This window comes from Metarhizium acridum (genome assembly GCF_019434415.1).
Source record: "Metarhizium acridum strain ARSEF 324 chromosome Unknown scaffold_141, whole genome shotgun sequence".
In the NCBI taxonomy this organism is placed as follows: Eukaryota; Fungi; Ascomycota; class Sordariomycetes; order Hypocreales; family Clavicipitaceae; genus Metarhizium; species Metarhizium acridum.
Genome location: NW_027094020.1, coordinates 276,313 through 300,129, shown reverse-complemented (window position 1 = coordinate 300,129; position 23,817 = coordinate 276,313). Strand labels below are relative to the sequence as shown.

General features: G+C 31.7%; 5 protein-coding genes across 6 annotated transcripts; 3 read left to right on the top strand and 2 right to left on the bottom strand.

Moving 5' to 3' along the window:
- Positions 1-16: 16 nt before the first annotated feature.
- Positions 17-2,352, top strand: J3458_008748 (uncharacterized protein). Its single transcript, XM_007815535.2, has one exon. It carries the CDS (start codon positions 48-50, stop codon positions 2,109-2,111), a length of 2,064 nt encoding a protein of 687 aa, XP_007813726.2. The 5' UTR covers positions 17-47; the 3' UTR covers positions 2,112-2,352.
- Positions 2,353-2,887: 535 nt separating this feature from the next.
- Positions 2,888-5,366, top strand: J3458_008747 (uncharacterized protein). Of its 2 annotated transcripts, XM_007815536.2 has the most exons (6): positions 2,888-3,274; positions 3,354-3,826; positions 3,883-4,026; positions 4,083-4,502; positions 4,567-4,741; positions 4,808-5,366. In XM_007815536.2, the coding sequence occupies exons 1-6, from the start codon at positions 3,181-3,183 to the stop codon at positions 5,134-5,136; spliced, it is 1,635 nt and encodes a 544-aa protein (XP_007813727.2). In that variant the 5' UTR covers positions 2,888-3,180; the 3' UTR covers positions 5,137-5,366. The 2 variants fall into 2 exon arrangements, with proteins under 2 accessions (XP_007813727.2, XP_065975162.1); XM_066119370.1 differs by having other exon boundaries at positions 2,888-3,826; positions 4,808-5,260.
- A 99-nt stretch (positions 5,367-5,465) lies between these two features.
- Positions 5,466-6,361, bottom strand: J3458_008746 (uncharacterized protein; the record flags this gene model as incomplete). The annotated part of the gene is made up of 2 exons (XM_007815537.2): positions 5,466-6,276; positions 6,330-6,361. The coding sequence occupies 2 exons, from the start codon at positions 6,359-6,361 to the stop codon at positions 5,466-5,468; spliced, it is 843 nt and encodes a 280-aa protein (XP_007813728.2).
- Positions 6,362-21,237: 14,876 nt separating this feature from the next.
- J3458_008745 (uncharacterized protein) lies at positions 21,238-21,618 on the top strand (the record flags this gene model as incomplete). The annotated part of the gene is made up of 1 exon (XM_066119369.1): positions 21,238-21,618. One exon carries the CDS (start codon positions 21,238-21,240, stop codon positions 21,616-21,618), a length of 381 nt encoding a protein of 126 aa, XP_065975161.1.
- Positions 21,619-22,369: 751 nt separating this feature from the next.
- Positions 22,370-23,624, bottom strand: J3458_008744 (uncharacterized protein). Its single transcript, XM_007817469.2, has one exon. It carries the CDS (start codon positions 23,569-23,571, stop codon positions 22,588-22,590), a length of 984 nt encoding a protein of 327 aa, XP_007815660.1. The 5' UTR covers positions 23,572-23,624; the 3' UTR covers positions 22,370-22,587.
- Between the last annotated feature and the right edge of the window lie 193 nt (positions 23,625-23,817).

Sequence of the window (23,817 nt, the reverse complement as noted above, 5' to 3'; positions counted from 1 at the left end):
CTGTACACGATCTGACGTCGCGTGTAAATTGCCAATGCCAATACCACATGGCGAAACCATCAATAGCCAAGAAGCCTAGCGGCCAAAAGGTATGCGGAGCGCCAGGTCATGAACTAACGCAACTTGGGATTCAAATCAAAAGCCAAGCTGGCAAAACTACGCAGCAGGATCACGCGGGACGGACAGAGTCTGTGATCATTGCTACACAAGCCTTGATAACAGATCCTGCCCTGCATTCGCTTCAGAATAACGATGAATTACCAACTTTTCCATTGACAGCCACGACCAGAGTGAGGGATGAAGTCGATGGCTTTGTGCCAGATGGTGGTCATCATGAAAAAGTCACAGTAGAGCATGCTGAGGCGGCGTCTTTTCTCAAGAGGCGAGTTCATGAGCCGCAAGCTTCTGCAACACTGTGTTACAGTGCAGATGAAGAAACTCGTCAGAAGAATCAACATGATAATCATCTGTCAGACGTCAATCCATTATTCCCCCCGCTGCCACTCTACGGCCCTCCCTCGTTCAAGAGCAGGCTGCAATACTTTGTTTTCAGGCTCTCGGCTGCAGTTTTGAGCCTTTCATTCCTTTGTTTCATTGTGATTGCTTCACTGATCACAAGTATCCCAAGACTAATCAAGAAGATTATTTACAAGTCGACACAACGAGACATCAGAAAATTGCGACCTTTCTACGAAGAGGAACTTCGTAGAGCAGACATTCGCAAGCAGAAGCAGAAGGCCTGGGATCATCGAACCTCGGCCGAGAAGATTGGCGGCGATCAGGAGGGAACTGCGGATGAATATCCACCTACTGAGGGAGGCAGGGACAAGATCGTTTGTGATGTTGGATACTACGCGCGACGAGTAGGACTTGACGTTGATGCGTTCAAAGTTCGCACGGAGGATGGTTTCCTTATCGACCTCTGGCATGTATACGACCCGAAAGAATATACCACGCCCAATACCGATACCGAGACCCCTGATACAAATAGCCCCGGGAAGATATTAAAGTCCAGCGATAAGAAGACAAAATTCCCGGTGCTTTTAATGCATGGTTTGCTGCAAAGTTCAGGAGCTTACTGCAGCAATGATGATGACTCTTTGGCATTTTGGCTCTGCAAATCTGGGTTTGACGTCTGGCTAGGCAACAACCGATGTGGATTCAGCCCTGATCATGAGTCTTTTTCTCCAACCGATCCTCGTATGTGGTGTTGGAATATACGACAAATGGGCATTTTCGACTTGCCAGCGTTGACAGCGCAAGTGCTTGCAGAAACTGGCTTTGACAAACTTGGACTTATATGTCACTCGCAAGGCACGGCCGAGACTCTGATTGCTCTCTCAAAGGATCAGTGCCCAACGCTTGGGGAGAAGTTGACGGTATTCTGTGGCCTGGCTCCGGCTGCCTACGCTGGGCCCATCATCGACAAATTTTACTTTAAATTTATGCGGAACATTTCACCATTCTGGTTTCAATTCATATTTGGAATACACGCCTTTATACCATTCATGATGCAAATGCATTCACTTATGAACCCCACAATATTCGGTTGGCTGGGATACAAAGTCTTTTCCTTTCTTTTTAACTGGTCTGATGCAAGATGGGACCGGGGGCTGAGGAACCGTCTCTTCCAGTTTGCACCAGTGTATGTCAGCGTAGAAACAATGAGGTGGTGGCTCGGCCAAGACGGCTTCGCCAAGCACAAATGCATCCTGTCAACGAAGGAGGATCTTCAATTTGAAGAGCAACAGGATAACAATGGTCCGCACAATGGCTCATTACCTTCAAGTGACCAATGGTACAATGAACTCGTCCCACCGATCGCCATGTGGGTTTGTGGGAATGATCAGCTGGTCGATGGCAAACGACTTCTGAGACGATTTACCAATGGGCAAGAGCCGCATGTGAAGATGATACACAGCAAGGTGATAGAAGATTACGAGCATCTAGATGTGATTTGGGCTATCGACGCTGTGGAGCAGGTTTTTATCGAGATTCGCGAAGTTCTCTGGAAAACATGCCATGCCCGAGACAGATGCAGAGTCCCAGAAGGCTGCGAGGCGATACCTGCATGGACTCCGGGAATAGATTCAACGACAACCGTCATATGAGGATATCAACGATATCTGAACCACGGGTATGCATGACACGACATGGTGAGTGATGCAAATCAAGGACAAAGGCAACTCAAGTCAAATCGTGCAGAGTGGTACAGACACAGGTACACGATACACGTACAGACCACCAATTCACCGATATAGCGAATGATACTTAAGAGGGGATTAGGAATAGACATACGGCCAGAGTTTTATAGATAAAAGGGTCTGTAGAGTATGTATAAAAATTTCCAGACAATCATGCTACAGCCCGCCGCTACCAACCATTAGAATTTCACGGGAAATAAAGTGACGATGGTGGCCACATCCACAACGCCCGCCACCGACCACCACACCGGGTTCGCTAGGCAAAGTGAAGACGCATTCCCAAATCTTTCCGTGCTGAGGCGGCCTTGTTCCCCGCATTCGGCGTCACGGGGTCAACCAACTGGAGATTGGCAATATTTCGAGGCCCTGGGGCCCCAGTCGGTCTCCCCAGCTTCCGCGGCAACAGTGAACACGGTTAATGAGCCTGATCCGGTTTTGCCCCACGGTGTGGAGCCTTGAGCATTTCACCTCGGTCCAGGACTTCGGTCTAAGACGGGGCTGTACATCGTGGCCGACCATTGACGAGTTGGACAAATGTTGTCGAAAGTCCGAGTGTCGGCTTCACCGGCCCTTCTCGGACGGAAATAAACAGGGTTTGGCACCGAGAGCCACCAGTGTAGGTAAATCCGGACGCGGAAGCTTCCATTTGGTCGGTTCTGGTCGAAGTTTTGGAGGCCTGGTTCGTGGCCTCGATTCGTCGGCGTCGTAGCATTGCGCCGTGCCCGCCGTGGCTTGCGCTCAGGTCCTAAAACGTGGACTACACTTTAAATCACCCTTGGGCCCCAGTTGCGACATGTCGGAAACTTCGTCTCACATATTCTCATTCGGACGTGGTTTGCGATTTCGAAATTTGTACTTGCGCGCCATTTACGATTGTGTTATGCGACACACTGCTGCTTAGCCTTGATATTAGAGACCATCACGGTAGTAGACATCAGATTTATAAGCCACCATCAGCTTTGTATCAACCGCCACGATGCCTATTCATTCAGAATGGACGGTGGACATTCCCGTTATTGACATTTGGTCAATGTATTTCGAGCAGCCAAAGGAGTACCCCGATAACCACGGTTCGTCTTTCTACAGCTCAGCCTTGGAGCTGACTGATGAACGTGATGGAGGCCTTTACTCACAAACATGTCTGTCTAGTTCTCTTTATCGATGGTGACACGGACCGCTCATACACCTTCAACGACGTCAAGAATGGCTCGGTCGCATTCGGCAAGGGCCTTAGACACATGTTCGACTGGAAAAAAGGCGATGTGCTTGCCCTTTTTACGCCCAACTGCATAGACACACCAATTGTGACTTACGGTCTTCACTGGGCTGGTGGTGTGGCGAGCCCTGCCAATCCAACCTATACCGTGGACGAACTTGCGCGCCAGCTGCTCGACTCCAAAGCCACAGCTCTGATCACCCAAAAGCCCTTCTTGAAGACGGCAGCACAGGCTGCCCAAAAGGCCAAGATTCCGCTTGACAAAGTCATTCTCATGGGCGATGGCAGAGATGAGACGGGCAAGCACAAGCACTGGACTGAAATTACAGCACAGGGAGCTTGGTTCCAGCCCAAAAGAACCGTGCTGGATCCCAAGAAAGACCTGGCTTATTTGGTGTACAGCTCTGTACGTTGAGTGGCCATTTGCAACTCGGATGTTTATGAAGATTAATACTGTATTAGGGAACCACTGGCTTGCCCAAGGGAGTTATGCTCACACACTATAATGTCGTCTCCAACGCTTACCAGACCTCACGGCTCGATGCCAAGGCGCTGAACTGGGATTCGGACAGACACTTGGGCGTGCTGCCATTCTTCCACATCTACGTAAGACCCTCATGACCACGAAACACCAAATATCCTATTTACTGACAGCCATGTAGGGACTCTCCGTCATCATGAACGTCACGATGCAGACCGGCTCCCAAATGATCGTCTTGCCCAAATTCGACCTCGAGAAGGCTTGTAAACTTATTGAAAAGCACTCCATCACATTCATGTATGTTGCACCGCCAATTGTACTCGCGCTGGGTAAGCATCCCGTCGTGGACAAGTACGACATGACATCCATCCGGTGGATTAACTCTGGCGCTGCACCCCTTGGCGTGGATCTCGTCGAGGCAGTTTGGAAGCGCCTGAGTATTGGCGTGAAGCAGGGTTACGGGCTGTCAGAGACAAGTCCGGTGACCCATTCACAGTTGACAGATGAGTGGTGGAAATTCCAGGGCTCCGTGGGACGTTTAGTGCCACTTGTCGAGGCCAAGATTGTGGATGAGAATGGCAAAGAGCTGCCTCGAGGAGAGGTGAGTTTCATTTTCTTTTTTGGAGCTGCAGAAATCGTACAGTCAGCAGTGCTAATGGGTGTAGGCTGGTGAAATCCTCGTCAGAGGCCCCAATGTCTTCCACGGCTACTGGAACAGACCTGATCTGAACGAAGAAACCTTCACGAAAGACGGGTGGTACAAGACTGGTGACGTAGGATATGCCTGCAAACGCGGCCACTTTTACATCACCGACCGTATGAAGGAACTCATCAAGTACAGTATGTTTCCTCATGCCCCAAGTTCCCATTTCATTGTTCAAAGAGGAATGTGCTTACACAAAACAGAGGGTTTCCAAGTCCCGCCCGCTGAACTGGAAGCCAAGCTCCTTGGCCGCGAAGACATCAACGACGTCTGCGTTATTGGTGTTTGGGACAACGAGCAGCACACCGAAGTGCCGCGTGCTTATGTCGTCGTACGTCCCGGCGTCCAGGAAACCGATGAGCTGAAGCAGGACATCATCAACTGGCTGGGCGAGAGAGTCGGACCACCTAAGCGATTGCGTGGGGGTGTGCGGTTTGTCAAGGAGATTCCCAAGTCGCAGTCTGGTAAGATTTTGCGAAGAGTGTTGAAGGCTCAGGTTAAGAAGGAGGAGGGCACTAGGGCGAAGCTGTAATGGGGAAAATGGGGAAGCTGTAGATTTATAGAGTGATTTTATTGAGCTACTTTAGAGGTTCTTATGATAAGCGCCTCTGTTGTACGAACCTGTAAAAAATCTCATAACCTTTTTGGCGGCCCTACCGACCTACGAAACTTATGTTTCATTCCTTCCTATTATGCCATCGCGCCTGTTTTATGTCCGCGCTGCCATGGCTGTAAAGAAAACCTGTCACCCTTCTCCGGTTGAACCAGGAAAAAGAGGGCTAACTTTGAACCTCCTTTTCTTTCGCAAATTTCTGAAGACTGAATGTATACAAATCAAAGTATGTTCGTCCGGTATCTGCGTTACTGCATAATTGATTCAAAGAAAAGCCGTTGGTTGACAAGGACGTCCATCAAGTCCCCCGCAAAGTCGCCGTTGCTTCTCACAAATGTCTGAAAGTCTCCTATTTTCCAAAGCTTATCTACATGGATGGCTGCGTAATGAGCAACGATTGCCCTTATCTCATAAAACAGGCGGTCTTTGTCATAACAGTACTCAAGAAGCCTGATGATGTCGACAAGTCTCTGGTCATGTAGCTGAAAGCTGATCAGTGATTGATGCAACTTGTATTTTGCCAACGTGGCCAGTGAAAAGAATCTCATTCCGGACACAAGGTATATGTCGACATGCCATTTAAAGATGTTCTCGTAGCTTTCGTGTGGATTCGTGTTTGGTCGGGAATAGTGAACCCCGTTGGGAACTTGTTCCTTCAGGCTGGAAAGCTCAGCTCGGAAACTCTTGCACAAAGCGTCATGACAACGGTTGCAGGCCTTTTTCTGCTCAGCTGCTTTGGGGCTATCGTTTTGGTTACTGGTATTGCACTTAGCGATTGGCTTGCGGGGCCAGCCAAGGTCCTTGCTCTCGGCTTTGCGAATTACCAGTATTGGCTCAGGACTGTCGTAAGTTCCTGTATATATGTACTGGAAGAATGCTTCAAATTCCGACTTGGTACCCTGAAATGGTAATTCAACGTCTTGATCAGGGTTGGCATTTCTTTGTTCTTCTATCTGTCTTTTCATATGAGGGAAACGCTGTAGTAAAGCGTGCTCGTGAATTTTGCATCTTGTCGTGTTGTCCGAGCAGACGAACACTATTTGTTCGGATGAAGGGACACTGCTCGTCAAATTAGCACTTCGAAATATGTGGCCAAAGGATGAGCAACGCACTTGGTAAACGTGAACTTTGCCTCGGGCGCCATGGAAAGCGTTACTCTCGTGGAATCAAAGTCGATGAGGGTTGGAGAGGGAAAACTACATTGAAGAAATGTTTGAAGAATGAGCACCAAAGAACTTGGCTCTTCCTACTAAAAAGCATGATGTTGACCCGGCATTTTTGCTGCCAGCTGTTGACACTGCCATGTACTGAGCAAGTACCCACATTGACCATGAAACTCCAGCAAATGGAACTGCCAATGGGGAAGAGCTCATGGCTGGGTGTCAAAAAGAACTCCGACATGTGCCAATACGTCTGGTAGACCAGTCAAACGGTGTAAATGTAAAAGACCACACACATCACAATACACTCATGAATACCTGGATATAAAAAGTGGAGTTACTTCACTCCCTTTTCAAATTGTGCTGACTTGAGTCTAGTTTGACGTATTCCAATTACACTACACCTGATAATCTCTTCACTAACACCACGAATCCACCCCCTTGCTGCCTCACCCCCGAGACAGCAAACTCAAATACTACAATTTCCCGACAAGCCCCAATCCATTCAAGCACTGTAATTTATAACAGCCGTAATAAAGTTCTGCGACAGCTCACAATTAGACCCCACGAGATCCACAAACTCGCGATCTCCCCAAAGCAGCTTAGCATGACACGCCGCATGGTGAACAACCACATCCCGAATCCCAGAAGCATGCTCATTCCCATAGCACATCTTCAACAGCTGCACCACGTCACCCACCCTCTCCTCAAACAGCTTGAAATGAATCAGCGTCCGGTGAAGCTTGTTATGCGTCAGCCTCATCAGCGGCCGCAGCGAGTGTTCCTGAGCCAGCGCAAACAAATTGGCATGACACAGAAAGACATCGAATAGCTCTGCTGCGGAATAGTATTGGGCTCCACGGGATGAGTTCTTTGTCTGCGCTGTCGGACTCTGTGTAGTTCAGTCCTTTGAACTAGAGTGTAAAAACGGGTACCCGTGGGCACCCGTGGGTATCTAAGTTTTTCTTGGGTTATTCGTGGGCTACCTATTTTATCATGTAAGTAGTTTAGGTATATTATAAGTAACCTAAGAAAAAGATAAGTACCTTATAAATACTTATAAAATATATAATAATATAATATAATAATATAAATTAATTTTCTTAAATTAATTATAATAATTAATTATAATAATTAATATTAACTCTTTAATATTTAATTATATTTATAATAAGTTTTAAGTTTAAAGTATTTTCTTTTAATATTTAATATAACTTTAATTATTAGGTTTTAAAGAGTTAATTAAAGAGTTAATAAAATTAATTATTACTTTCTTTTCTTTTCTTTCTTTTCTCTCTTTTCTCTCTTTCTCTTATTCTTAATATTTCTTACATTTAATTATTATCTTTTTATTTTCTCTTACACGTATAAGTTTAAGTATTTTTTCTCTTTTAATATTATTTAATTTTTCTTTATATCTTTATTCTTTATTTATTAATAAACGTTTTATATAAGCTTTATTCTTAAATTCTTTACTTTATTATAAACTATTATAATTACTTATAAGATAATTAATATAAATAATTATTATAAATAAATATAATTATATAAATCTTTTATATAATTTTATAAAAAGGTAATATTTTACTTTTAAAAGATATTTAATATATTATATAAAGTATAAAAGTTCTTAAATATAATTATAATATACTTTATATATTAACTTAAAATATTTATAGCTAAGTATAATAAGTAAATAAGTAATTAAATATATATATAATTTATATATTAATTAATATTTAAATTAATATTATTTTAATTAACTCTTATAAGGCTTAAATTACGTTAAGATTTTAATAAGAAATAAAGGTATTTATATTATTAATAATCTCTTTTATTAAGCGCTAAAATAATACTCTTAAAATAATAAGTAAAGTATCTCTTTAATAGCGTTAAATTTCTTAAAGTATTATAATTAATTTAAAGTTAAAGTTATAATAATAATTTATAATAATTATATATACTTATTATTAGATTTAAAGTAATATAATCTTTTAGTTAAAATTATTTAATTAAATAGCCTTTTATCTATTATCTTTTAAAATTAATTATATATAACTATTATATTTTTACTTAAAATACTTTATAATATTATTATTAAAAATAATTAATAAAAATAACTAATAAAAACACTTATTAAAGTAATTATAAGCGGGAAAAATTAATAATAAAGGGTAATAAAGTAAAAAAAAGAGAGTAATAAGAAAATTTTAATAGCTAATAAAAGTTATATTAAAAATAAGGCTTATAGGTATATAATTTTAATAGCTAATAAAAGCTATACTAAAAGTAAAGTCTTTAGGTATATAATTTACCTTACTCTTATATTTACCTTATTATTATATTTTATATATTTTGACTTTTTATATATTATTTTATTACTTTTAATATATCTTTTTATATTATTTTTATTATAAAATATAAATTTTATTAATTATTTTTAATAGTTATACTTATAATTATATAAATTCTTTTTTTTAGGGTTTTATTTTAACGTAATATTATATTAATTTAATGCTATAATTATAGTTAATTTTAATGTTTTTTATAATAATATATATGTAATTATATTAATTATTTTTACTTATTAAATTAATATAAAATAAAGATAATAAGTATTTAAATTAAGAGAATATTAATAATAATATTATAAATTACGTAAATATAATAAGAAATTCTAATAAAAGTATTTTAAAAGTAAATATTTAAGAGATAAAAATAAGCTTTTAAGATATTTAAATTAAAAAAATTAAGGTAAGTTTTATTTATATTATTTTATTTATATTATTAATATTAATTTAAAATAATAATTATATTATATTTAAGCTTATACGTAATATAATTATTAAGATATTAAAGATAATTTAATTTAAAATTTTATTATTTTATATATACCCGCTTAATTATAAGAGAGAGATTATTATTTTAAAGTATAAATAATTTAATATTACGTGAGTTTTCTTTATATTAAATACTATAATAAATATTTAATATTATTAGTTTTACGCGCCTCTTATAACTTAATACTTTAAAGGTATTTAATCTAATAAAGTTATTAGTTTAATACTTTATTACTTACTTATATTATAAAAAAATATTACGTAAGTTAAGTTAATAGTATTAAGTATAATAAAATACTTACCTTTAGTAATTAATTATTATAATTATTTTTATTAATTATTTTTAGGTAATATTATAGAATTTATTAGAAGTTCTTAATTAAATAATACGTATAAATTAATTACTTATATTATTTATATTAGCGGTTAAGTAAAATTAATATAATTTATAATATTTATAATTAAGATTATATATATAACCTTAACGTAACTTAACTCTTTATATCTTTAAAGTAAAAGAACCTACCTAATTTAGCTTATTTTTAGTCTATTATATTTAATAATTAAATTATTGGAGTAATTAAAAGCTTTAAGTAGCTCTTAAAAGAATTAAAGAATATAAAGTATTAAATACTTAAGAAATAAAATAAGAAAGTTATTTTAAATATTAATTTAAAGCTAAAGGTTTAAAAAATTCTTAATAATATTATAGAATAAAAATATTAAAGATAATAAATGAATTATAAGTATATTTTTATTAATTAATTTTAATAATTAATTATTAGCTTAACTTTTTAATAATATAAACCTAATAACTCTTAGCTTATATTATCTTATAAGGCTATAACTTATAGGTAATATAAAATATTATACGTAATATAAATAACTCTTTTCTCTTTTTAAGTTATCTATTATTAAAGATTTAACTTAATTATATAAGTAATAATTATTATATTATATAATTTTAATATATTATAAATTATATATATTATTATTATAGGAAACTTTATTATAGAATTTATTAAGTATATAATTCTTTTAATAATATACTAAAATAAACTTAATTATAATACTAGTCTTTTAATACGCCTTTTTAAGAAGATTTATTATAGGTTTTATTAAAAAGAGAAATATTAGTATTTATTTATTAAATAAATATATAAGGTAAACTTATATATAATATTTTACTTACCTTTTAAGCGCTATTAATAGGTTTTATAATTTAATATTAACTTAAATTTTATTATATAATAATATATTTTAATCTTTTACTTTATAATTAAACTTATCTTAAATAATTAAAAGAATAAGAAATATAATATATAATACTTACTTATATATTACTTAAGCTAGCTAATACTTATATAAGTAAAATTATTATTTTATATTTAATAAATAAGAACTTAAAAGTAAAAAGAGATAAAAAATAAAAACGCGTAGTTTTATAATAAGAAAATTTTACATAAAACTATCTATTAATTACCCTATTATAAGTTATATACTTATTCTTATTTAATAGAAATTTTATGTATTATTTTTACTTATTACCCCTTTATTAAAGCTTTAAGGTTAAACCTTTTTTATTATAAATTTTAATTTTAATAATAATATTTAAAAGCATTTATTCTTCTCTTCTTTATTATTAATAATTTACCTATTAAATATTAATTTAAAGAGAATTATAAATATTAATTATCTTTTATTTAATATAAGAGACTTTACCTAGTAATTAAACTTTATAACTTAATAATTAATAATTAAATTCTATTAATAATAAATAATTACTTATTTAACAAGTTTATTATTAAGCTTAATTATAAGAAGAATATTTTAATTCTTTTATTAATCTTATATATAAGAGTTCTTTATATAAAGCGTATAATAGTTAAATAATATATTAAAAGTTATATGTAATTATTATTATATTATACTTACTTATTTACTTCTTAGACTAATAATAATATATTTATTATATTAAAATATCTTATTAAAGCTAGGTTTTATAAAATTAACCGCTTATTAGACTCTTTTAAAAATATAAAATAAGAATTTAAGGTAAGTAGTATATTATTTATATGTATTAATTTTATTAATTAATTTATAGGTTAAAATATTAAAATAATACTAGTAAATATAGAAGAAGTTATTAGTTTTTATTACTTAAATATACTTAACTATAAATATTATTATAAATCTTACTTTTAATAATATCCTTAAATTTCTTTACCTAAGTATTATAATTCTTAATACTTTATTAATAATAAAATATATTTATAATTATACTATATTAATATAATAATCCCTTTTATAATATATTATAAAAGAATTATAAATATTATTAATAATTAATAATTAAACTAAAAATATTTAAACCTAAATAATACTTAATATATTATATTACTTTATTAATATAAAGTAAAATCTTTAAATAATTACTTTTAATTTAATTAATATATTTAAGAACATATTTAAAGAAAGGTAAGATTAAGAGATTATTTATTACCTTTAATAGAATAATTTATAATTATATTACCTATTAAAGAAAGTTAAATTTATTACTAATAATAATAGCTTTTACCTTAAGTTAAAGCGCTTTTATAAAGCTATTTTATAGTATATTTCTTTTAAATAATAATAACCTAAGATTTACTTTATTTATTATATTACGTATATTTTAAATCTTATTATTAAAAAGGTTATTTATACTATTAAAATAATAGTAATTAAAAAGAGTATAAATTATTAAAATAATACTTATAAGCTTAAAATAAAGAAAATTATTAAGCTTAATAATAACCTTAAAAGTTATCTTTAAAATATTATTAAAAGTATAAGTAAAATATATATAAATTTAATTTTAATTATTATTCTTAAGATATAAAATATTTATTTATACTCTTATATATTTTACTATTATAAATCTAGTATTTTTATTAATTATTTTTATTAATACTTTTATAAATTTAAAATCTTATCTTATATCTTTTTTAAAGTAATAAGGTGTAAGTAACCTTTATAAATATATAAGATAACTTACACTTAAGGCGCGCTTTATTATAATTAATACGTAATATTATTACTTAATAGAATTTAATTACTTTAATATTATTATAAGCTTATAAGCTTTATTAATTAATTAATACTTTTCTTAATATTAATATAACTTTTTAAGAGAGTAAATTTAATAATAAGAATTAAAAATAAGTTAATTATCTTATTAATATTAACGTAATTTTTTTATAGCTTATAAATTTTATAAGTTATAATAATAGCTTAATACTTTTAAACTCTTAAAATATAATATAATTTATATATTAATATCTTAATATTACTTAAAAGGCTATATAAAGTTAAGCTAATATATAAGATTTTAGCTTATTTAAAGCCTTATATATAATTTTATAATAAGTAATTAATAATATAAAGAAAAAGGCTAATAAGTATAATACTCTTTTATATAAAAATAAAGATATATATATTATTATAGCTTTACTTACCCTAATTAATATTAAGTATATAAATTAAATTATTAAGCGTATTTAAGCCTATTATTTCTTAAATAATTAAGTAATATAATTAAGTTATATTATTAAAAGGTATTTACGTAAGAGTATATAAAAATATATTATTAAAGCTATAATAAAACTTATTAATAATTATATATTATAAGCGAGTTATTTATTAAGGTCTTTAACTTTAACTTTTAAAAGGTATAGCTATTTTATAAATTATTTTTAGTAATTATTTTTATTAATAATATTATATTTTATAAATAAAAGTAATAAACTTTAAGTATTCTTATATTATTTATTAAGCTTTTTTTTATAAATATTAAAATATATTAAAAGATATTTATAGCTTTTAATAATAAATTTTAAAGTAACTTTTATATTAAAATATCTTAAGAATAGCTTAAGATTACCTTATTATTTAATTAAGTGTTATACTATTAAAGCGCTTTTAAAGTATTTATTATAATATTAACTATTATAATTAATATTATTTATTAATTAAGGTATTAATAAATTATTTTTTTATATTAATTTATAATTATAAGAGTAATTAATAATTATTATTATTAAAAGACTACTTTTTAAATACTAATATTTTAATAATAATATAATAATAACGCTTATATAAGCTATAAAAGGCGCTTAAATACTTAAATATACTAAATAAACCTAATAATATAAGCTATCTTTTATTAAATAAGTATAATATTAATATAGGTATTTATCTTATATTTATTACTTAAATTAAGCTAATTATAATATAAATAAGAAATTACTTACTTAACGCGTAAATTAACTTAAAGAGAATAAGCTATATATATAATAAATAAAAAGCTTTAATATTTTAAGTTAAATATTATATAGCTTCTCTTCTTTATTAATTATATATAATAAGATATTATTACCTCTTAAAAATACCTTAAAGCTCTTTAATCTAATAATTAAAGTTAAGTATTAAGAAATTAATTAAAGTATAAACCTTAATGTTACGAACGTCACTACACGAGACGCGGGAAGCTAGGCCGCACTAGAAAGGGTAGGCATAGCCGCTAACTAATAAGGACATTAGGTCACGTGATAGCTTATTGGATTATATAGATAATCTAATAAGACGGGATTATTAAGATTATTAGGCGATTTAAATAATCTAGGACTATAATAGAGAGATAAACGAGTACTTAAGAAGAAGGTATTTCTATAGTTAGGTAGTCTAGTTCTCTATTAATTAATTTAAGTAATAGTTTTACTATTAAGAGTTATACTCTTAATAGCCTTATTATAATACTACTTAAAAGCTACTTTATAACATTTAACTTAACTTACTTTCTAAGAAATAAACCTACTATACCTTAGAACCTAAGCTACCGTTACATTTTAATTAATTTTATTTAGTAAGTTACCTTAAAACTTTAAGTAATAAAAACTTCTAAGATATTTACTTTAAGCGGAAAGACTACTAACCCTAAGAAGATAATAAAGTACCTTTATAATAAGATTACTAAGCTTAAGAAGTAAAATTAATAGCTTCTTAACCAATAGAATAATCTCTACGAAAAACTTAAGGCATAAGAAGAGAAACTTATAGTAGTTTAAAATCTTATACCTGTATTCTCTATTAATAATAATAATATATTAAAATTCCTTAAGCCTAAATTATATAATAATTATAAGGGTAATATAAGGAGCTTTCTTATATAAGCTTAAGCTTACCTATAAGTTAACGAAAAAATCTATATAATATTTAAGTTATAGATTCTTTATATTAGTAACCTTTTAACTAGGAAAGTAATAGAATAGTAAAAGCTAACCCTTCGCGTATATCTTAAGCATAGCGTTAAAGCTAAAGTAAAAGTTATTTACATCTTCTTTAATTATAAAACCTTTAAAGAATAACTTCTTATTACATTTAAAAACCCTAATAAGTATAAAGAAGCTACACGATAACTTACTTAACTTAAGCAAACCGAATCTATAGCTTACTACGCTAAGAAGTTTAAACGTATTATAGTAAAACTTAATTAAAATACTAAACCTAAAATAAAAGTTTTCTATTAAGAACTTAAAGAAGAAGTAAAGGATAATATTTATTAAGAAGATTATTTTAAGTTATTTAATAACTTTATTAAAATGGTTATTAAGGCAAATAATCGTTTATATAAGTAATATTACGAAAAAAGTCACAGGAAATTCGGATTATATACTAGGTTTAATAAACCTAATAGTAGTAAGCTACACTAAATATTAATAGTATACGAGTACTACGTTAAACCTATAGAACTTAACGCTATAAATAAGAAAAGGGGGAAGACTTATTATAATTATAGTAAGACTAGACACTTTACAAATAAATATAAAGCTCTAAAGAAGCTATAAAAGCTAATTCCTAAAGGCAGAAAGCTTTATACCGTAAACTAAAAAGACTTACTTACGCGAAATCTTAGTATAGTAAGTAATAAAGGAAGCCCTACGTTAATAAATAATATTAATTTAAATAAAGATTAGGAATTTAAAACCTAACTAGTACCTAACAACTTTTAGGAATACTAGACACCCTTACTAAAAAGTAAACCTTTACTAGAACGAATCTAAGAGAAAGAGAATTATTTAATTAAGAAAAACGAACCTAAAATTAAATATAAACTCCTTAATTAAACCTTCTATTATAATAATAATTACTACACGTACCTTAATAGTAAGTAAGGTAATAAATAGTTTCTATAAGAACGAAAGGGAAGAAGAATAACCCTTATAATACAACTAAAATTATAATAAACTAATTTAAAGATATTAAATGAAAAGTTATACTATACTAAAAATAACGCACACACTACCTAAGCTATAACCCTATAATATAAGGAGAAAGGGAATTATATAACTATAAGTAACTCGCTTAGCTTAAGTTTAATTAATATAAATAATAGATTAAGCGATTACTAAGAAAGCTCTAATAATACGTTAAAAGATAACCGCTAATAATAGCGCTTAGAATAACGCGCTAGAGAATAATATAAGGATAGGATTAATAAATTAGGAAATAATAGCTATTATTATAATTAAAACTAATTTCTTAACGGAGATTTAACAGGTCTTTATATACTATAAATATTAGCAGTATAATACACCTTATAATTAATATAACTATAATAGAATAAAGAATTTAAGTAATAATTAATAGCAAAGTATAAGGAAATTTTATCTTGCTAAATCTCGTTAATAGATTATAATTACCTTAAACACCTAAAGATAAGCTCTACTAACTTATAACTATAAAAGAAACTACGGTAAAGTATAGCTAAGAAGTAGTTAATATAAAAGTTACGTAGCTTTTAGTTAATATATAAGGCACGAAACATTAAGTTACACTAGATATTATAGTAATCTTAAAATATAATGTTATATTAGGGATACCCTAATTATAAGCGAGTAATCTACGAGTTAATTAAAGAACCGGCTAACTTTAATAGGATTTACTAGAATACGATTATAAAGCAAAGAGTAGCCTACGAAGAGTATCTTATTTAAACTATAATAGGCCTCTAGGAATATATGTGATTGCTAGAGAGCTAAAAGCTAAGATAATAAAGATTCCTAAGAAATACTTAAAGTATAGTAAGCTATTTAGCGGAGAGCTAGAAATAGGACTATTAGAGTATTTACGCTAGAACTATAAGATTAAACTCTAGCTTAGTATTAAATTAACGTTTAATAAGATTTATTCTTAGAACCCTAAGTAAGATAAGGCGCTTAAGGAGTATTTAAAGGATATATTATAAAAGGGATATATAAAACTATTAAAGTCCCTAATAGAATACCTAATTTTATAAGTATTAAAGAAGAACGGGAAACTATAATTATATATTAATTACTAACACTTAAATAAGATTATAATTAAGAATTAATACCTATTACTGCTTATAACGGAAATTAGAGATAAGGTTAAAAAAGCTAAATAGTTTACCACACTTAACCTAAAAGAAGCCTATAACCTTATACGAATAAAAGAAAGCTATAAGTGGATAATAGCATTTTAAACTAGTAAAGAACACTACGAATATCTAGTAATGCCTTTTAAGCTTATTAACGCACTAATAACCTTTTAAAGAATAATTAATACGATCTTACGAAAATAACTAGAAGTATTTATAGTTATATACCTTAATAATATCCTTATCTATTTAAATACCCTTAAGAAATATAAACGATATGTATATAAGGTACTATAAACTCTATAGGATAATAAACTCTTAGTTAAAGCCTTAAAATACTAGTTCTACTAGAATACTATATACTTTTTAGGGTACGTGCTTATATATAAAGAAATATAAATAAGCTTAAATAAGATTAAAACTATTAAGAAATAGCCTATATTAAAGAATCTAAAAGAAGTTAAAGAATTTATAGTATTCGTAAACTTTTACTATAAGTTCTTAAGCGAATATAAAGACATTTTACGACCTCTTATAAACCTAATAAAGAAAGAAGTTAGCTTTTAATAGAACGAACTAAAAGCTATGGTATTCTAGAAAATAAAAGATTTAATTACGTTAGAACCTATGTTAAAAGCACTTAATTAAGATAAACCTTATAAGCTTAAAACGAACGCCTTAAACTTTATATTAAGCGAATAGCTTAAATAATAAGATAATTAAGGAAGATTACACCTAGTTACATTTTTCTTAAAGAAACTTTATAAACTTAAACTTAATTATAGGATCCACGATAAAGAACTTATAGCTATTATTAAGTGCTTTAAAGAATAAAGACACTATCTTATAAAAGTAAAGTATTAAATTAAGGTCTATATTAACTATAAGAATCTTACATCGTTTTTAATTATAAAGAATTTAAATAAATAATAGATTAAATAGTATAAAACCCTTACGAATTATAACTTTAAGATTATATACCGTAAAGGATCTAAAAACGGAAGAGTAAACGCGCTTAGCTAAAGAGAGAACTTAAAATCAAATGAGTAAGTAAGTAATACACCTCTACTATACGCTACTAAAAATAAAAACCTTATATTAGGCACCTAAGAAATTAATATAATATAGTAAGTTAAGCTAAATGAAACATAAATATAACGGATTATATTATGCATTAAGAATAATAATTACCTGGATAATTAAGAAATAAAAACGCATTTATTTAAGGAAGATAAGACCTTCTTATACAATAAATAGTAGTATATTCCTAGTATACTTTAAGAATAGCTTATTAAGGAAATATATAAGTACCTATTACACGAATATTAAGATATAAGGAAAACGATTAGTAGGCTAAGAAAATCGTATAACTTTCTAGAAAGCAGAAAAATAGTATAAGAAGTTATTAAGAAATACGACACGTGTAATAAAGTAAAATTAACGCGATACGCACTATACGAAGAATTACAACTAATATTACCACCTAAAAGAGTATAATAAACTATTATAATAGACTTTATTATTAAACTATTAAAGTTAAAAGAACCTATAATAGGAGTAGCTTATAATAGTATTCTAGTTATTATAAATAAACTTATAAAATACGCCTATTACATTCTATATAAGGAATTAAGTAATACTAAGGACTTAACGTATATATTCTTTAAAATAATTATTGTATAGCACGAATTACTAATAAAGCTTATATTAAATCGCAATAAATTATTCACCTTAAACTTTTAGAAATGCCTTATAAAAACTATAAAGATTAAATAAAGCTTATTAATAGTATTTTACCTATAATTAAATAGATAAATAGAAATCTTAAACTAAATACTCGAATAATATCTGCGAAGCTATATTAACTACTAATAGAATAATTAGGTAAAATAGCTACTACTAGCATAATAGGCTTATAATAGCTCTAAGATTAATAATATAAAGATATTATTATTTAGGGTAAATTACGGATTTAACCCTATTATTAAGACACATATAATATAGAATGTAAACGCGCTAGTAGCTATAGCGTATATAGTAACTATAATAGAAATATAAAAACACTTATAATAGGAATAAATATTTTTATAAAACCAAATAAAACACTACGCGAATAGAAAGAGATTACTAGCGCTAATTCTAAAGAAGGGATATAAAGTATACCTTATCCGTAAAAACATTAAAACTAAGCGACCTAATAATAAGCTTAACTAAAAGAAGATTAAACTATTTCTTATTAAACGGAAAATCTTAAATATTAACTATAGACTATTATTACTAAATAGAATAAGAATCTATCTTATATTTCATATATTACTATTAGAGAAAGCATTAGATAAATCTATAATCGCTATAAATATTATAATAAAAGATACTAATAAATATAAAGTTAAACGAATACTTAAAGCACGAGAAGATATAAAGAATTATTATTATCTCATTAAATAAAAGGGATATTTAAACTTTAAAAACACCTAAGAACCAGCTAAAAATCTCACGAATTACTTAACGTTACTTAAATAGTTTTATTACTAAGAAACGCATTCTAATTAATCTCTTAAGCACCGCCTAATAACTTAATATTAAACTTAGTATTTAAGGGATAAACTAAAGTAGAATTTAGATCCTTAAAAGGAGTAAAAAGGACCCCTATAGTCTTTTAAAGCTATTTCGCTTCTTTACGTTTTACACGTTCTAACTCTTTAACGTTATTAATGCTACGCGTAACCACACGTATTATTTTCTTAAGCTATAATTTCTTTTATTTTCGTAAGTAACGCACCTTAGCGCTCGCCTTTTTAAGTTCTTTCTTAGTAGCTTTTAGTTTAGACTTAGCTTTCTAGTATTAGGTACTAATATAACGTAACTATTATAAGGTAAGAGAATTTATGTTATAATAAGACCTATTTAAACGAATGCACTTATAATAACGGGATAAGTCCACGTTAAACGCCTTATAATTCTAGAGGCCTTAATCTCGGTAAAAGGAATAAGCAGGTATATTAACTAGGTTTCTAATTATTAACTTAAGAAGGGCGTTTTACTCGTCTATTTTACGAGAAAGTTTACGGGATTAGACGAGAGGTCTTAAGATACAATTAGTTAATATAATAATATATAAGGAGAATAAAGAAGGGAAAATTACCTAAAAACCCCTAGTTAGCCTACTTTAATAGCCTTAAGGATAAGACTAATAAAGGAGGGGTATTATATTATAAACGTTACTATACGAGACGCGGGAAGCTAGGCCGCACTAAAAAGGGTAAGTATAGCCGCTAACTAATAAGAATATTAAGTTACGTAATAGCTTATTAAATCATATAAATAATCTAATGAGATAGGATTATTAGAATTATTAGGCGATCTAAATAATCTAGGACTATAATAAAGAGATAAACGAGTACTTAAGAAGAAGGTATTCCTATAGTTAGGTAGTCTAGTTCTCTATTAATTAATCTAAGTAATAGTTTTACTATTAAGAGTTATACTCTTAATAGCCTTATTATAATATTACTTAAAAGCTACTCTATAGCATTTAACCTAACTTACTTCCTAAGAAACAGACCTACTATGCCTTAGAACCTAAGCCACCGTTACACTTAAAGTATAAAATAAAAATAATACTTCTTTTAATACACTTAATATATTAATTATTATTATACGCTTAAAAGATTAAATTAAAGATTAATTATTAAGTTTAAGTTTAACTTTAATAAGTTTTACGTTAAAAAGACCTTATTTAATTAATTTAATATTAGCTTAAAATACTTATATATAAAAGAGATAATATATAAAGTATTTAATATTTATTATATTATGTATATAAGTTAAGAGAAATATTTAATTAATTAAAAGAGAGTTATTATAATAAAAAGAAATATAATAAAATAATTATTATAATTAATTATTATATAACTTAATAAATATACTCTTAAAGTAATTATATTTACCTTAAAGATAACAAGTAATTTAAGTATTTTTAAATTAAATAATAATACGCTTAATATAAATAATATAAAGATTAATATCTTAAAATAAAAAGATAAAGTAAAACTTAATAAATATACTTAAATATACTCTTAAATTAATTACATTTATTTTAAAAGATTAAAGTAATAAGTAAGTTAAATATTCTTATATTAAATAATAATATACTTAACGTAAATAATATAAGAATTAATATATTTAAATAAGAAGATAAAATATAACTTAATAGACTCTTATAAGATATTAATTAATAATAATAAAGGTTTTAAGTTATACTTATATAAGTATTATATAAAGTAAAATATAATACTTTAATACTTAATTAATAATAATAATTATTATAATTTAATATAAAGAAAGTAAGTTATATAAGTTTTATTTAAGTACTTAAAAACACCTAATATTCTTAATAAATAATTATAAGTACCTTATTTTCCCCTATAAATCCATTTAAGTCTTTTTTTCCTACCTATACCTACCTAAAGCCCACGGGTAAGCAACCCACACGGGTACCCGTGGACCTTTTACACCCTACTTTGAACAAGGTCCACAGGGCGTCGCGGTCGAGGCACGCCATGCTAGAGTCGACTCGATCATGGCGGAAGCGGGAGTACGCCGCCATGGAGAACCAGTTTCTGTATCTCTGGATTCCCTTTGTCGGTCTCCTGGTCAGCACAACCGTGGCACCTGGTGTCTTGTAGTCGCCAGACTAGAGGAACTCGGCGAAGCGGCTAAAGGTGGCTGCGTCGATGTACTGCCACGCATACACTTCTTCTTCGGGGCGGTATCCAAGCAGGGTCTCGCCACATCGCTCGAAGGAGGTTTCCGGGTCCGGCCAGACAACCAGATTCGGAAACCACTGGCGGATTGCGCCGCTGTGGTGCGTGAAGCGGCGTTCATCGGATCCGACTATAAAGGTGATTGGGGCAGAGGACGTGACTCTGCGGGTTTGGTGAGAATCGCAGCTACTATTTAGGTCAAGGGGAGCAAAACTCACGATTCGTAACACGTCTGGACCATTTCGGCCTTGTTAACAGAGATTGGTGGATGTTTGGATGGACTCAGAATACCGGGATTGAAGTAAAAGCGGAAAGTTCTCTGTTGGATGCAAACATACCAGTCATCACTGGGACGGGAGTGAATGTCAAGGGAGTTTAGCGCAACAGTCACGGGTAAATTTTCCTCTGACAGCTGGCAGACAGCTAGGATGTCTCGTTTGCCTGACCAAGGTTTATTTTCTAAGCTTAGAAGTCTTGCACCAAAATGGATGAGAAAGGTACAAAGTGAATTGCGGAGCTCCATCTCTACGCCATGGCAGATCTTTCTCATCCAGCTGGTCCTGGTATAATGAAGCTGTTGGGTTCGAACTAGAATTGGAGTTCGAAGCACTGGAACACGGTTTAGTTGGCCAATTCCGCTCTTATTTCTGAAAACCTAATAGCGGCAATCTCCATAAGATGACTGAGACTGGCGACGAGAGCCAACACTGCCTTTTCATTTCAGATATGCACACATATATATAGGCTCCTTAAAAAGAAAAGAAGAAAAAACTTAAGATATAGACTTCTTAAGCTACATGCTGTAATAATCATCAAATCATATCTGATGCCAGCTCAGCATCATTTTCTTGCTTCATCCTTGGCGCAGTTGTACGCATGCGTGACCTCGAGGCGAAAGCGCATTCACCGAATTTCCATATACATTAGGAGGATCGAAAGTCCGTCGTCCGAAACAATCACTCCAGGGTTAATAGCGTGTGCTATCGTCAACTTCGGTCTTGTCTAAAATATCCAGAGCAAATCGCTCTGTACCCTATAGTTCCTACTTTGCTAATATGTAGCCCATTCCATCATGCCGGATGTCCAAGAGGGCTAGCTACAGATTTACAAAGAGATAATGCAGCTTAGTCTATCTAGTGTACAAGTAATACAATCGGGTAGCTTATCTATCCAATTCTCTCGGCCTCTTCAAGCAGCTTTTCAACGCTAAACCTAGAGTCACCGCTCCCAAACCACTCCACCAACTTCTTTCGTTCATCGGCTCTCTCTTTTCTTGAGCCATCGAGCTCGGCTTCGGTGCTTTCCCAGGCCCCGTAGAATCGCTGGAGGCACATGACGAGCCATTTGGCGTGTTCAGGTTGCACACCCCGATCTTCCATGGTCTGTCCTTGCATCAACACGAGCCCCTTATCATCAGCCAAGTCGAGGTGGTGCGTCACCGTTGTGTGAGGCTGGGCGAACTCGCCGCGGGTTTTGAACTCTGCCAGCTGAGTAAAGAGCACGGTGCTGGTGTTGGACGCGGCATCGAAGGTCCACTGCAAGAAGTGAATCTCGGCCCCCTGGCTCTCGTGAGGCACCGGTAGAACGAACTGGGGCGACTTGCGTGCCATTTCCTCCATGGCTTTGTATGAAGCTGTGGGAATGACTGCGCAGAGTTTCTGGGGTGAATTGGCGTGCCGAAGTCTCCAAACTGCAGTCAGCTCCTTTTCCGGGAGCTCGCGGATTTTCTCAACGTCCACAATCTCGTCTAATGATTGTATAGCAGCTTTGCCATTTGCATTTGCTGGTGCAGATGCTGCCTTGGCGGCCTGTTGGGACGGAAGTGGCCCTCGGTTCGGCTGCGAAACAGGAGTCTCCGGAGCTTGGGGGATTGTGGGAATCGGATATTCAATGGCGTCCTTCTTGCGCTCGGCATCGATTTTATCGGCATATGCAGATTTCAAGTCGTCAATGCTGCCATGTCCCTCCTCCTTGGCCTTTTGGTTAAGCTTCTCGCGGTACTTGTCAAGCACGGCTTGCGGTGGTTTCTTTGTGACTAGAAATCTGACATCATGGACCTGGGCCCATCGACGCTGGGTTTGCAGGCGCGCGGCAGACCGCAAGGGATAGGTCGCCAAATGACGGAGAGCTGGTATCCTTACGGAAGCCATTATTTGTAAGTATGCATCAGACCTACGGCGTTGATGCGCAAGTCGGCCGTGTCGTTGCAGGAAAGATGCAAGCCAAGCGACTCGAAATTGGTTGGCATCTCGATGCGATCATGGCAAGCCAGACCCGCAGCAGCTCGAGAACCGTTGGTGGGGCCAGTGGATTCGTCTCATTCACAAAAGTCTGGTTGACCCCACCATCAATTGCATCCCGACCTCGGGCGAATTGCTGCGGGCCATCAAACCTTC